General features: G+C 45.4%; 1 protein-coding gene across 2 annotated transcripts in view; it reads right to left on the reverse strand.

The window, feature by feature from the left end:
• trpm3 (transient receptor potential cation channel, subfamily M, member 3) overlaps positions 1-15,266 on the reverse strand; it is a 143,141-nt gene that overhangs the window by 37,341 nt on the left and 90,534 nt on the right. For both annotated transcript variants that reach the window (XM_030358609.1, XM_030358610.1), the window contains exons 7-9: positions 12,905-13,079; positions 11,408-11,531; positions 3,225-3,297 (exon numbers count right to left, since the gene is read on the reverse strand). In XM_030358609.1, coding sequence (XP_030214469.1) covers positions 3,225-3,297; positions 11,408-11,531; positions 12,905-13,079 — 372 coding nt within the window. The remainder of the gene's footprint in view (positions 1-3,224; positions 3,298-11,407; positions 11,532-12,904; positions 13,080-15,266) is intronic.

Here is a 15,266-nt window from a genome sequence, read left to right on the forward strand (position 1 = left end):
AATTATATATTATAACTCACCTTACCAATTATATATATTGATACAAAGGGGGGCCTAAATCCAGCGATCTGATTGATTCATAACTGTTGTATAATGAGCGTATACATAACTGCTATGACGCCCGATCATTTTGTGAAAGTTTTCATATCACTCCGCGCCTGGAAGTAGAAACGGTTACAAAGTAAAACATATGTTGGATGATGGAGAGGGTGTAAATGTTGTTACTCCGGGAGTGAGCAAGGCGATGGAGAGACTAACGAAAGCTTAGGCACACGGCGAGTGAACTGCTCAATAGGATAAATTGCCGGCGAACCGCTCTAGCCGAGCCTTCTCTCGGAGGGACGCTAAAGTGTGTTGCATAGCGACCGTCGTGCATTTGGAAGGCAGCCAGGAGGGACTACTTTTTTGTATTCTTTAATAAAACGGCTACTTTGACTTTCTTGGTTTCTTTTTAAATGTAGTGTGTCTGTGACTTTCGTTTTGCCATAATAGTAACCGTTGTATAAAAGCAATAGATAACTTCAGTCAGTGGTATGTGCTATTTGGGCGTCGGGGCCGGACAACGCCCCTTAACAGTGGTATAATGAGCACATACCACAGCCTGTCGTGATCTATTGCTTAAATATATATATATATATATAATTTATGTATAATTTATATATATTAGGGGTGTGACGATACACTCAGCTCACGAGACGAGACGAGACACGATATTCGGTTCACGAGAACGAGACGAGACGAGATTTTAAGAAAACTACAATGACAAAATATATGACTGGACCAACAGACTTTTATTTAACCGAGTTACGCATTCATTTTGAAATGTTTTATTATAACTCTTTACATGCATGAAATTGAAACTAAAACTAAAATTTATAAAAGTTGATGTAAAATAAATAATTCTATTTTTTTCAATTGCAAACAATATTATGTGCAAAACCAAAAAATCAAAATTCTACTCCGTCAATACAGAGTGCAAATAGTGCAAACAGAGTCTGATCAAGTATGTCACTGACAACTTCGTGTCTTATCAGTCACTCTACTGCCATTCATCATTTCCGCCGGGTACCCAAAGTGCTGCCAAACAAATGATTTAAAAGTGGCGGGGGGGTCTTCGATGGTAATACGGGTATTTTCCGACGTCATTCTGGCTGCCTATGCCTGCTTCCCCTGCTTCCCCTCCTTCTCCTCCTCTTCTTCTTTTCCTTCTCCTACGTCTAGGCAGGCTAGACGTAGCAAAGGCGCATTACTGCCCCTTGAGGCCACAAATAGAAGTTTAGATAGCTCACAAATCTCGCGAAACAGATTTTTAACCCGACGGGTGATATCGAGTTTAATCTTGCGAGATCTCGTGGCACGAGATCTCGTCACACCCCTAATATATATACATAATTTATATATAATATATAAATAGTATTATGTCTTTCTGTCCATTTACTTCCCTACTCAAACTCTGTTTTGCAATCTGATCCATTCCCCCCGACCCAGCGTGTCCAGGAACGCAGCAAAAGTTGATGACGCTCTCCCATTGACTCCCAGCAAAAGTACATGCTTACGTCACCATGTACCGGAAGTAAAAGAAAGCCGCGGAGAGAATCCCAACGAGCCGTTTCTAGGCAGCTCGGTAACAGTGATTTGCGGTAGTCATTTACTCACCCTTCTGGGAATTTTATGGTATTGTAACTTTGCCAACCATTTATATACCCCAAAACATATGTAAAGCGCAATAGGAGACGGAAAAAACGGAAAAGCATAATAGGACCCCTTTAAGTACTCAAAGCAAACACCTGTGACCGCATAACAATTCATTTTTGGTATTAATGAACCTGTATGCTAGCCTGTGTTGCTTAGCATCCATTTTGCTGTCTTGAGCAACTACATCGCTTGGTGGAGCAGGGATGATTGGTTTCCAGTACATGATAACACATTAGGTTGCTTTGTTTATTTGTGAAACCTTTTTATGTCTATCTTAACCTTTTTATAATAGTTTTATAACTCTGCATCGTGATGTGCCAAGCAATGCGAAGCGGGGGCTTATTGCTTAATCATATTATTAGATCTGTAAACACAGAAGATACGGCTCGGGGGGAAACGGCCTTCTGAGTTATTAAAGCTGACTTCTCAGGTATTAAAGCCACTTATCACTGGAGTTTAGCTCATATTGTGACGTGGGAAACAGCATCACTGCTTCTGAATTCCATTGGGTTACCAGGTAGACAAATGTGTATGAAAATTGAATGTACAAGAAAGAAGGTATATATATTGAGGATCAGTGATCATGTACTGCTCTCTCTCTCTCTCTCTCTCTCTCTCTCTCTCTCTCTCTCTCTCTCTCTCTCTCTCTCTCTCACTTCCTCTCTCTCTCTCTCTCCCTCCCTCCCCCCACTCTCTCCCTCCCCCTACCTTCCTCTCTCTCTCTCTCTCTCTCTCTCTCTCTTTCTCCCCCTGTCCCCTCTCCCTCTCCCCCTCTTTCCCTCTCTCTCTCGCTCTCCCTCTCCGCCCCACTCACCCTCTCTTCAATATGTTATGTTAATGTAGTGCGGACGGACACACTGATTGATTATTCTGCAGACTTTGCACTGCAGTGAGGAGCGTTTAGCAGCTACACACTCTGTGGACCTCCCTCCACTCTGAGACAGAATGCATACACATTGTTTTAACCACGGCACTGGAGGGACACAACACTATAAATATCAGAGACAGAACCGAGGGGCGGACGGCAGCGATGGGTTTTTCACAACTTGTTTTTCCTCGAGGGGCTGTGCAGAAATGAGGAAGAAGAGTTTCCAGATTGGGATGAACCACATGTGGTGCGGGGAGAGGGGAATGTTTTATTAGATCTCTTTATGTTCTCTCCAAGCGAACAACAAAGAGAGCGTCTCGGGAGGGAGACCGTGAGGGTGAACTAATGGTAGCCGCTAAGCACACACACACACACACACATACACACATCAAAAAACACACCCGCACAGGTGAGTATACTACTGGAGATACACACAAACACACAAAGAAACCAAAACCAAACATAAAACATAAAACCCTCACAGCGTTGAGGAGAGCAGTGCGCTGAGGGGTTCAGCAAACACACAAACACATAACTAAAGCTCCAACACACACACACACACACACACACACACACACACACACACACACACACACACACACACACACACACACACACACACACACACACACACACACACACACACACACACTACGCTTACCTTTGAGCAGTGCAGTGAGGATAGCAAGGTCAATATCTTGATGACCATCGGACCCCATTCTGAAAACAGTTATCTGAGAGAGAGAGAGAGAGAGAGAGAGAGAGAGAGAGGGGGAGAGGGGGAGAGAGAGAGAGAGAGAGAGAGAGTTTAAGAAGAAAACAAGCCTGTGATAAAGGTCAGTTCTGTACTCAAGCAGCCGAGTGGCCCTCCTGTCACTGGGGTCAATCAACTTAATAAGTCACAGCCTGAACGAGGGCCATTTCATTTTCTGGATTAGATCGCATGACTGGACCTCTTAACTACTGCTTTAAGTGCTAAGTGGAGAGGAAAAAGAGAAGCTGGAGCCAAATGAGATGAGATGAGGGACGAGATGGATAAAGGGGGGGGGGGGGGACATGAAAAGAGAGGACCGGGAAAAATGAGGAAAGGCAAGGAGAGAGGGATGGAGAAGAAAACTTTGGCCTTAAAAATGTGTTCCGTCACATGACAAACACGGAGCAGGTCAAGTGATATCAGAGAAAAAAATAGCTTTTTGGTATTTTTTACGATCTGAGACACACGTCAAATAAATCTGGTGTGTGCCTTTCCGGCCATGTGGGCATAGATGCACATAAGTAGCGTGTGTGTGTGTGTGTGTGTGTGTGTGTGTGTGTGTGTGTGTGTGTGTGTGTGAAGGGCACCTTGGGGAGGGAGGGAGAGTGCATGTGCGTGTTTGGAATGCTTGAGAAGCTAAAGACCCCCGGACGAGAAGTGATAAATCTATTTCTTTAATCCCCCCCCACTCCCCCCAGCTCCCCCCATTCCATCTATGCCTACCCTCCCACTCGCCCTCTCCACCCCTCCGCCCACCTCCCATCTCCCCCCTAAATGGCTTCATTTGGTGGAGGCTGTGGGAATCTGCTGGCTCTGCTGCACCGCCACCTCCCCCCTCAGGGCTATGATGCATTGGGGTAGGCCAGCCTCTCAGGCTCTTTGTCTCTCTCTCTCTCCCTTTGCCTGTCTCTCCCCATATATCCTGTCCGTCTGTCTATCTGTCTGTTTGTCCGTCGGTCTCTCTCCCTCTCTCTCTCTCTCTCTCTCTCTCTCTCTCTCTCTCTCTCTCTCTCTCTCTCTCTCTCTCTCTCTCTCTCTCTCTCTCTCTCTCTCTCTCTCTCTCTCTCTCTCTCTCTCTCTCTCTCTCTCTCTCTCTCTCTCTCTCTCTCTCCCTCACTCTCTCCCTCTCTCTCGTAGTCTATATCTTCTTCATACCATTTTTTCTGGATCTCCTTTTTTTCCAGCTCTGTTGCCTTGCCTCTCACTCTCTATTATCTCACACATACACACACTTTCAATACCACACTCTCTATATCTCTCTCCTACACACACACACACACACACACACACACACACACACACACACACACACACACACACACACACACACACACACACACACACACACACACACACACACACACACACACACACACACAAAGCTAAAGACAAATGATAATCCTCAGTGATTGATGGTAAAAATAGTTACGGCAGTTCATCAGTCAAGGGGGAGTTGGGGACTTGCTGATAAAAAAAAAGAAGTCAAAAACAAGAAAACAAAGAAACGATGATTGTGTACATTTGTGTGTGTGTGTGTGTGTGTGTGTGTGTGTGTGTGTGTGTGTGTGTGTGTGTGTGTGTGTGTGTGTGTGTGTGTGTGTGTGTGTGTGTGTGTGTGTTTCCTCGAGGTGGGTTGGAGGTGTAATGGGATGAAGGAGTATTGATCACCTGATTGATCACTGAACTAATGAGGGATGAGCACCATGTGGTCATCACATGGGTCTCGGGTTGCTAACCAGTATAATGTGATTAAGGTGTGCGTGTATGTGTGTGTGTGTGAGTTAGGTGTGTGTAAAACCATGTTGAACACGCTGCAAGTGTATGTTCCAGTCTGTGTGTTGCAATGTACTCACCTTCAAGGTATAATTAATAGATTCATATAACCCATTTTTCAATCAGTGAGTGAAAGAGAGAGATTGATAGAGCAATTGGAAGGACACGACTTGGACGCAAACAGGAATTGAGACAAAAACAGGAGCTATTTGTGTTGTGGGCGTATGTGACCATAATTTGAGCCAATCAGTTCGGAATCGTTGATGGCCATGCTGCTCATCAAACCCGGTACTTATCATTAAGAGCTCAGATGGACACACACACATAGGCACAACCAAACACACCCAGGCACGCACACACAGGCATGCACACACCAAAACACGCACGCTAATGACTCATACACGCACAAACACACACATACAAACACACACACAGACACACACACACTACCAACCGACGCGTTTCCTCTCATTCCTCCACTAATGAAATTCCACAAGGTCACCCCGCGCCGATCGGAGGTGCGGTTGAACCGGGGCGGTGCCTCCATCATTAGCAGGGCGGTGGTTGAGTCGGAAGCGTCCTACAGAAGGAGCGATCTATTAGTGATCTGCTTCTGATGGAATAACCAGAGGACTGCAGTGCACAGATTCGAGTGCAGAAGACAAGATACCGGCACAATGGCACTGGGCTGAGCGTGGCTAACAATGCCCGCTAAAGGTCAACAACGACAGGGTTATTATATCGGGGTCTTTGTCGCTCTCTCTTTTCCGTCACGCTGACACACACGCTCCATGTTTTTCTTTATAAGTTATGGCCGGTATGACAAAAAGGAAAAGGCAAGAGGCTTTGCTGGAACATTCCTCCGTCTCAGCTGGGTATCCAGCGCTGACCTTCTCCTTACCTCGTTGCCGATACTTAGCACTTCAGGGTGGGGGGTTAGTGGGTGGGTGGGGGAAGGAGGAGGGTTGACGCGAGTAGAGACAGCAGGGCTTTGACTCATGTCTGTTTCACACCCTGATGCTGGTTGGGTAAGACGAAGAAGCGATTGACAAGGGGCCGGTGGCGGGGGGAGGGGGTTGGGAGGACATGGGGTGTAGAGAGAGGGGAGAGGGGAGACAGAGGGGAAATAGAGGTGATGAGCGAGATAGGAGTGGAAAGATGGAGAGAGTAAGATAAAGGTAAGGAGAGAGAGAGAGAGAGAGAGCGAGAAAGAGAGAGCTAGAGAGAGAGGGACAGAGAGACAGAGAGATAAAGAGAGAGAGAGAGAGAGGGAGAGAGAGAGAGAGAGAGAGAGAGAGAGAGAGAGAGAGAGAGAGAGAGAGAGAAAGAGAGACAGAGAGAAGGAGATAGAGGGACAGAGAGACAGAGAGATAGAGACATGGAGAGAGAGCAAGGAATATTTAAAATCTGGGAATGGGAATTTAAGGGGTTTGAAGTAGATATATGGAAGTCCAGGCGTGTTTCAAGAACAACGTGCTTTGAACGCTGTTTCAACATGGCTGCCGTGCAGGAGGAGAGGAGATACACTCCATGGCCAGAGGAGCCACAATATTCTGGAGAAAAAAAATAAATAAATAAATGAATATCGCTTCACGCTGCAGTGGCCCAAGCTGATTAGAGAACATTCATCTTCATTTTCCAGCAGAAGAACCCCCATCATCACATGCACACACTCTTACACACACACACACACACACACACACACACACACACACACACACACACACACACACACACACACACACACACACACACACACACACACACACACACACACACACACACACACACACACACATTCACTCACATGCTTTCACATAGGTAATGACACACTCTCTCTCTCTCTCTCTCACTCTCTTTCTCTCTCTCTCTGTCTCTCTCTCTTTCTCTCGTTCTCTCTCTCTCACTCTGTCTCCCCCTCTCTCTGTCTCTCTCGTTCTCTCTCTCTCTCTCTCTCTTTCTCTCTCTCTCTCTCTCTCTCTCTCTCTCTCCCTGTCTCTCTCTTTCTCTCTCATTTCCTGTCTCTCTCTCTCTAGCTCTCTCTCTCTGTCACTCTCTCTCTTTCTCTCTCATTCTCTGTCTCTCTCTCTCTGTCTCTCTCTCTCTCTCTCTCATTCTCTCTTTCTCTCTCTCTCTCTCTCCCCCCTTCCCTCATGCTTCCACATGAATTATGAGACACATAAAAACAGGCATCCCTCTAAATCACACACACAAGCAGTTTTCCTCCATCCATCACTATGAATAAACCCAAGTTGCCTCAGATAGAAAAGAGATAAATTCCTAAAAGCTCAAACATGTATTCATATTAATATTAATATTTGACTGGAGGTAAATCCCATCATGGAGCGGAACAAGTTGACTAGACTATAACTCTGGTGATACAAAGCAGTATCAGAACCTCAGTCCAGTTGGTTTATTGATTCCTTTGACCTTCAGGTAAGAGGGCGACTAAATGCTTTCCTGTCTATGAGGAATTACGACAGATAGTTCATAAATCTTTAGGCCCGAACGACCGACAAACCAACAATGTTGAAGGCAAAAATACAATGGTTAGCCGAGTCAAAGTTTGTCAGTGTTTAATAATAGAAGCCCAGGATTTGAACTTCGTTCATTCAAGACAGTTCTTTCAGGGCCTTATGTTTCTCTCCCTGGTCCGATTCAGTGTTTTATCGGATCAGAAATAGTGTTTCAATTGGTGGCTTTGTTCCTCAATATTGAACGGAACCAAAGCAATTAAGGCATTATAATATCAATAATTTAGTAGCCCTGAATGAGACATTTAACCTGCCCACACCTGGACAGAGAGCACCTCTACACTTCCAATCAGGTTTGACGCATGTAAAGCAATGACAATTGTGAGTTTGACACACACTAAGCCCTGTGGAAAGCCCTCTGAAGTTTAAGCCACGATTATTCCAGAAACATCCAATTGTTTCAGTGTGCTTTGATTGGCATGTCGCAGCGATAGAGCGATAAAGCTATCCATTATTCATACACTGAAGATAACCCTTTCAAATCCATTAGGGTGGAAGCCTCTATGCTTAAGGTATATGTATACGGTGTATAAAGGACAGGGTTTCTATATCTCATAGTAGTATAAGTAGAACTAGTACATTAACATTTACATTCAGGGCATTTAGCCGAAGCTTTCATCCAAAGCGACTTACATTTGCTAGAAGAAAGAGAAACAACAGCATACATCATCGGTACAGAAAGGAAGTTCATAGAGTGCTAAGCACTAACAATTCTAGGTCGACCCATTCCCCCCTCACAATAAGATAGCTAGGATAAGATAATACACAATGCTAAGTACTATTTTTAAGTGCAAGCTAGTATAACCCAGGCGTTACCCCTTTAACATTGTATATTGTTGAACAACGCAGCCCACCGTTTTGTGTGGTATTTCACTCTCCACTGTCTTATCCGGGGTCCTGTAGACGCTAGTTTGTCACACGGAGACATTGCTGCAGTGGTAACGATGGGGTTTCATAAGAGAGTATGTCTTCCAATCGCTGCAGCATCAACCAGAAGCATCAGATATTCGTTTCTTTCCCATATGACAGCCCCCCAGGGGTTCTGTCTCTCTACCTATCACATATTCAATCTTTGCATGCTGCTATGCGGAGCAATCAGTAATTTAGGAAGAGGACCAACACATTTTTGCCCCGCCAGCAGGCCAATCAGCAGTGCGGTCCAGGGGTGTTGCCCTGACCGAGCCCTGAGGCTCGGTCTCCTTCGAAGAGGAGAATGCCTGGTAGTCACTGTTCACCCGGCCTACTGGGTCTGTTCTGACAGCGGGGGACCAGATACGGTTGTTTCCACTCATGGTCCCAGACCATTTTATCTTTGAGCATAAATTTGCTAGTCTCAGCAATAGCCGCTTATGTAAAGTTCCTTTTCCTAAAAGCAAGGGCTAGGCCTGACTCACCGAAATTCTGTAATGAAAAACTGTTATCGAGGGTGCTAGAAATGTACCCCTGGCCTAGCTAAAGTTAGCCGTGGATAGCTCAGCTATGGCTAGACCTCCAAGCAGAGTTACCAGCTCTCATCCAGCGTCTGTTTTCACAAGGAAAGGCCGAAACTGTATCGCCCGCGTGGCATATTGTATCATAGTGTACTGCCAAATGTCTATCTAGCTTCCACGTTTGATCAATTTATTCAAGGTATCAATTTGAGGTTTGCAGAATGTTGCCCCTTGAAATCTGGGTAATGTAGGAAAGGAGTGTAATGGAGCAGATAGCGGGAAGCCTCACACAACAGCCAGTGACAAATTGCAAATAATGATGAGGTATGATATTACACATATCGTAAGAAAGAAACCCTGGAATTTATAGGAAGTCAACGATCGATTCTTTACATCTATGCTTTACGTGTTTTGGCTTGTGATATTCCGATACTCTTTAGATCTCATATGTATACTCATTAGCATTAATATTATTAACAATATATAAATTATTAATAACAAATATACATTATATTATGATACATTAATAGCATAAATTCCTAATGTCCTAATGGTTTCAAAGAGTGCAGATCTATGTGAAACATGTCATTCATGGGGCTGGATGAAGGTGACACTCACATAGCTCCGGTAGCAGACCTATGAGGTGACAGGACAACTGAACCCTACTTGAGGGGAGAATCAGTGTTGATCTCAGGTTCTGTGAAACAGCAACCTTTATCTCTCTTACATCACAGCGAAATAACAGCCCTTCTGAGTGCAGAGAGCAAAGCTAGGCCACTCAAGGGGGTTTCACACATTTAAGGTTCAACATCCCTGTTTGGGGATTTAACACTCAATGTGAACATTGATCAGACATCCGACCCTCCGAGGATCAGAGGTACTCTTTACTCTTCCTACTATGAAATACCGCTCAGTTATACCACGTTTTGTTTTGGGACACATGTAATTATTGTGTAGTATGGCGACCTTATGCCTCTGAATGATATCATTCAGTCGACAATGACAACCAAGAAGATCCATACAAACCCATGCAGGTCCCATTGCCAAATCAATTTACTGCTACTTAAAGAGGAGCCAATCCCCATCACCGACCTTTGGCAATATAAAATGCCTCGATGCATCCAGGAAATTACATTTTCATTAGAAAAATGAGTGCGAGCAGCTAACACAGAGTTGCTCCAAGCCGTCACTGATCTGGCGAGGGCCTGGCTTATTTAGAAAATGTTATTTGTGTGTTTGAACAGAGTTGATGCCTGACCGACCAAGTGTTAAATGAGCTAATGATGCCAAGCTACGCTAGGCGGTACAAGCTGAATTTGTGGTTCACTGAGAAGTCCCGTTCATAGCAGTAATTAAAGAGAGTGTTATGACCTCCCCCTCTGTTGTGGAGTCGAGTTTGATTTTGTGCCTGTGTGTGGTAAGTGTGCACGTGGTGTTGTTTAGGTCCTTTGTTCAAAGCAGGACTAATCAATCATACCTGTGGCAGTTGTGTGTGGGTTTCTGTGTATATGTGTGTGCATACATCTGTGTGTGTGTGTGTGTGAATGCGTATGCATGTTCATACGCTTTCATGTGTGTATTATTTAAGACTGTCAGTAACACCTGTGTTTCTGTACCATACTTCCTGTGGTTTCCTGACATGGTGAGTAATGGTTTCACATCTTGCAAATTTGCCTTTCACAACCATGTACACGTAAACACACGTATGCACACACACACACACACACACACACACACACACACACACACACACACACACACACACACACACACACACACACACACACACACACACACACACGTGTCAATAATAGGTCAACACCTTGTGAGGGCCCGAGACGAGCCACTCCCCAGGGACCGGTGCAGGTTGTGTGTGTGTGTGTGTGTCTGTGTGTGTGTCTATGTGTGTGTGTGTCTATGTGTGCGTGTATGTGTGTGTGTGTGTGTGTGTGTGTGTGTGTCTGTGTCTGTGTGTGTGTGTGTGTGTGTGTGTGTGTGTGTGTGTGTGTGTGTGTGTGTGTGTGTGTGTGTGTGCGACGGTCACCGCTGCGCTGTGCATTAACCATCGCCGTAGGGTTGGGGTGCTGGAGGCAGGCGGCCCTCGTTGGAATACATTTACATTCACTTAGTAGAAAATGTCATGCATTAAACATGCGGGGGGGGGCAATCGTATCACTAAATGTGGCCTCGCAACCAAGCGGAATTCACCAAATCTATCTGGGGCTCTTTGATTGCAAAGTCTCATACTGTGCAGCGCTGTATGTGTGTTGTGTGTGTTTCAGAGAAGGAATAGGGGAAGAGAGAGAGACAGAGCGAGAGCGAATGAGAGAGAGAGAGAGAGAGAGGGACCTACCAGCTCCTTCTTCTTCATACACTCCATGAGGATGATGAAGAGGTGCTGTGCCTGCGTCCGGCTGTAGGTGAAGGTTTTCTGGATGGTCACCAGCAACTGGTCTCTCAGAGACTCATTAATTAGGCTGGGAAGAGAAAGAGAAAGGGGAGCATTGGGAAACATTTGATATACTATATTATAGTATATCACTACTACCACTACTACAACCAAGTTAAAAGACAATCAATTGAGGGGAAACTGAACAGGGTATTAAAAACCTAAATAATACCTTGTTGATATAGTGTTAATCAGTTAATGAGCGAATATACCTACACACCAATTAGTCTCAGCATAAAGGTGTCTCTTTTAAGTTAGTACAAATCTGATAATTTCACCGAAGGGAATGTTTGTCTATTCCTAGTTGTTAGCTTGATGGATAGATCTCCTTGGCAATCATAAATACATATAATATAGTTATGTTACAAATGGGGGGCTAGATTGGTGCGTCCATAAACAAAATGCAAATGGAAGCAAACCCTAAAAGGACAACAATGGGAGAGATTCAGCAGATTTGGGCAATTATTGTGAGAGGTTATAAGACGGACATAACGTCAGAGCCCTGTATAAAACGTCTGTCTCCTCTGTTTCAACAGGTGTCAGAGTTTCAGAGGGACTGGACGTTTAATCCAGCCAATTTCAGCAGTTTACAAAAATGTTCTGCTGTTCTTCCCCATTGCGCTCTTCAATCTTAAAAAGAGGAAATCACTTAAACTGCCTCTTGCTTAATCGGTGCGGTTATAACTAAAACGATTCAAATAGTTTGACAGAACAGGTCAATCATAATCAACAAAAACAAACTGAGTGACTTATTTTGAAAAGTTTCATGAAAATATTATCTTCAGACGATTGTGTTTTTCTTCCCAATGTGCTGTGGGTTCCATCACCTCCCTGAGCTGTGGCTGCCCTTCCCCACTCGCTCCTCCCAGTCGCTCCTCCACAGTCGCTCCTCCCCAGTATCTCCTCCCAGTCACTCCTTCCCAGTCGCTCCTCCCCAGTATCTCCTCCCAGTCGCTCCTCCCAGTCACTCCTTCCCAGTCACTCCTTCCCAGTCGCTCCTTCCCAGTCTCTCCTTCCCACTCGCTCCTTCCCAGTTGCTCCTTCCCAGTCGCGCCTCCCCAGTGTGTGGGGTTGAGTTCGATTTTGTGCCTGTGTGTGGTAAGTGTGCACCCGATGTGTGTGTATGTGTTGTTTGGGTCTTTCCTTCAAAGCAGGACTAATCAATCATACCTGTGGCAGTTGTGTGTGTGTGCTTGTGTGTATATGTGTGTGTGTGTGTGTGTGTGTATGTGTGTGTGTGTGTGTGTGTGTGTGTGTGTGTGTGTGTGTGTGTGTGTGTGTGTGTGTGTGTCTGTGTGTGTGGGTGTGTGTGTGTGTGTGTGTGTGTGTGTGTGTGTGTGTGTGTGTGTGTGTGTGTGTGTGTGTGTGTGTGTGTGTGTTTGCCGGTGCTCTGCCACCTACCCTCCCTCCTCTGAGTACTTGTGTCCGAAGGCCAGGATGTCGGAGGCCCGGCCGCTGCCATCGCACACCACCACGGGCACCGGGGGCGTGTCCCGCAGGTACTCCAGCACGATGGAGATCACGTTGGGGCCCCCCTCCACGATGAGGGCCACCACCGGCACGCCCTGCCCGATCCCTGGAGACACACACACACACACACACACACACACACACACACACACACACACACACACACACACACACACACACACACACACACACACACACACACACACACACACACACACACACACACTCACGTTTGATTCCTGTGCCAATAGCGGCTGTATTGAGACAGAGATACAGAGAGACAATGATCGAGGGACACAGGGAAAGAGAGCAAGACGTTTGTTTCATTAGTGGATTAAAGCTCCTTACTTGTTTTGTTTGTAACTATTTTGAAACTGATGCATGAATGTTCCCGCAATGTATAAAAGGAAAAACGCTTTAAGAAGAGAGGCTATGATCAAAGTTTGAAATTGTACAGTGAGAATATGACTAATACAGAAATAGAACTGGATTTATTTATTTTTCACAAACCCTCACTCTGCTAACATAGATGCCTTGAATTAATTTGGCACCTGAAATGTCAGCGGGCTGAAGTTATTTTTACACACTATTTCTAGAAAGCATGCCCAAGCTAAGAAATAACCTGCCCACGCTGGCATCTGTGTGTGTGTGTGTGTGTGTGTGTGTGTGTGTGTGTGTGTGTGTGTGTGTGTGTGTGTGTGTGTGTGTGTGTGTGTGTGTGTGTGTGTGTGTGTGTGTGTGTGTTTGCATGTGTGTGTTTGCATGTGTGTGTGTGTGTGTGTGTGTGCGCATATTTGTGTTTGAAGTTGTGTGTTAATGTGTGAATATGTGTTTGAGCGCCCTGTACGTGCAATTTCAGGCACGCTGCGATTAAACCTGCTAATCACAAAGCTCTCGGAATAATTATGGCCAATTAGCGGGCCGGTGTTCCTGCACATGGACAGTTAAATACAACCTCACCTAATCGCTGTCTAATGACAACCTTCTCCCAGGGAAGCCCTACATCTCCTGCCTCCCTGCCACCTCCTGCCTTACCGCACACGCTGCTGGCTGGTCTAATTAACATGCCCGACGCTATACTTTCTTCTCTTTTTTCTAGGAGCATCGGGCCTGTATAAGCTCTGAGGACATGTTTCCACTTGTTCTCCAAGCTGAGCCTCATCCCTTCTAGTTCACCTCCTGTCAACCAATCAGCTCCATCCTGCTGCACAAGCAGGTAAGATGCTACCATCAGCTGCTGCTACACTAGCAGGTAAAATGCTACCATCAGCTGCGGCTACATTAGCAGGTAAGACGCTACCATCAGCTGCTGCTACACTAGCAGGTAAGATGCTATCATCAGCTGCTGCTACACTAGCAGGTAAGATGCTATCATCAGCTGCTGCTACACTAGCAGGTAAGATGCTACCATCAGCTGCTGCTACACTAGCAGGTAAGATGCTATCATCAGCTGCTGCTACACTAGCAGGTAAGATGCTATCATCAGCTGCTGCTGCTACACTAGCAGGTAAGATACTACCATCCTTGCTTTTTAAATTTATGGAATCCCCATCAACCCCATATTAAGTCGACTGCTACCCTTGGCATTTTCAAGTCTAATTTAAAAACCTACCTTTTCTCTCTTGCTTTTAAGAACCTTTAACCTTTAACTTTCTTACTGTTTTTATTTTGTTTACTGTATTTTACTTGCTCTTCATTTCACCATGTAAAGCGCTTTGGGTCAGCTCCTTTATGTAAATGTGCTATATAAATAAAAGTGACTTGACAAAGTAAATATCCCTCTGTTGTGGGTTTTTGTCAGTGTCTATGGCAGGCTTTGCGGGAACCGGATCAGAGGCCCCTCCTAAACTGTGTGACCATGGCTGCCTGTGTGAATTCCTTAGCTGTCACACAAGCCCACATATGCACCTATGCGCACACAGACACAGACGCGCACATATACACGCACGCACACTCGTGGTGCCTTGCCCTGCCTTGAACGGCCTTGCAGCAGGGACAGTTACATAAGGAGAGGGTATTGAGGGGCCTCGCCTACTTCAGAGAGATGACGCACCACCAGGCAGGCACATGGCCTTGAATCCACTGAGCTCAACGTGAGCGTGAGCAAGAAACCGTGTCACTCCGTTCATTCATTTCATATGCCCTATTGTTATGAGTGTACACTGGTAATGCTGTGGTGTGTGTGTGTGTGTGTGTGTGTGTGTGTGTGTGTGTGTGTGTGTGTGTGTGTGTGTGTGTGTGTGTGTGTGTGTGTCTGTGTGTGTTTCGTTGTGCCTAATATAAAGGCTTGACA

This window comes from Gadus morhua, chromosome 6, assembly GCF_902167405.1.
Source record: "Gadus morhua chromosome 6, gadMor3.0, whole genome shotgun sequence".
In the NCBI taxonomy this organism is placed as follows: Eukaryota; Metazoa; Chordata; class Actinopteri; order Gadiformes; family Gadidae; genus Gadus; species Gadus morhua.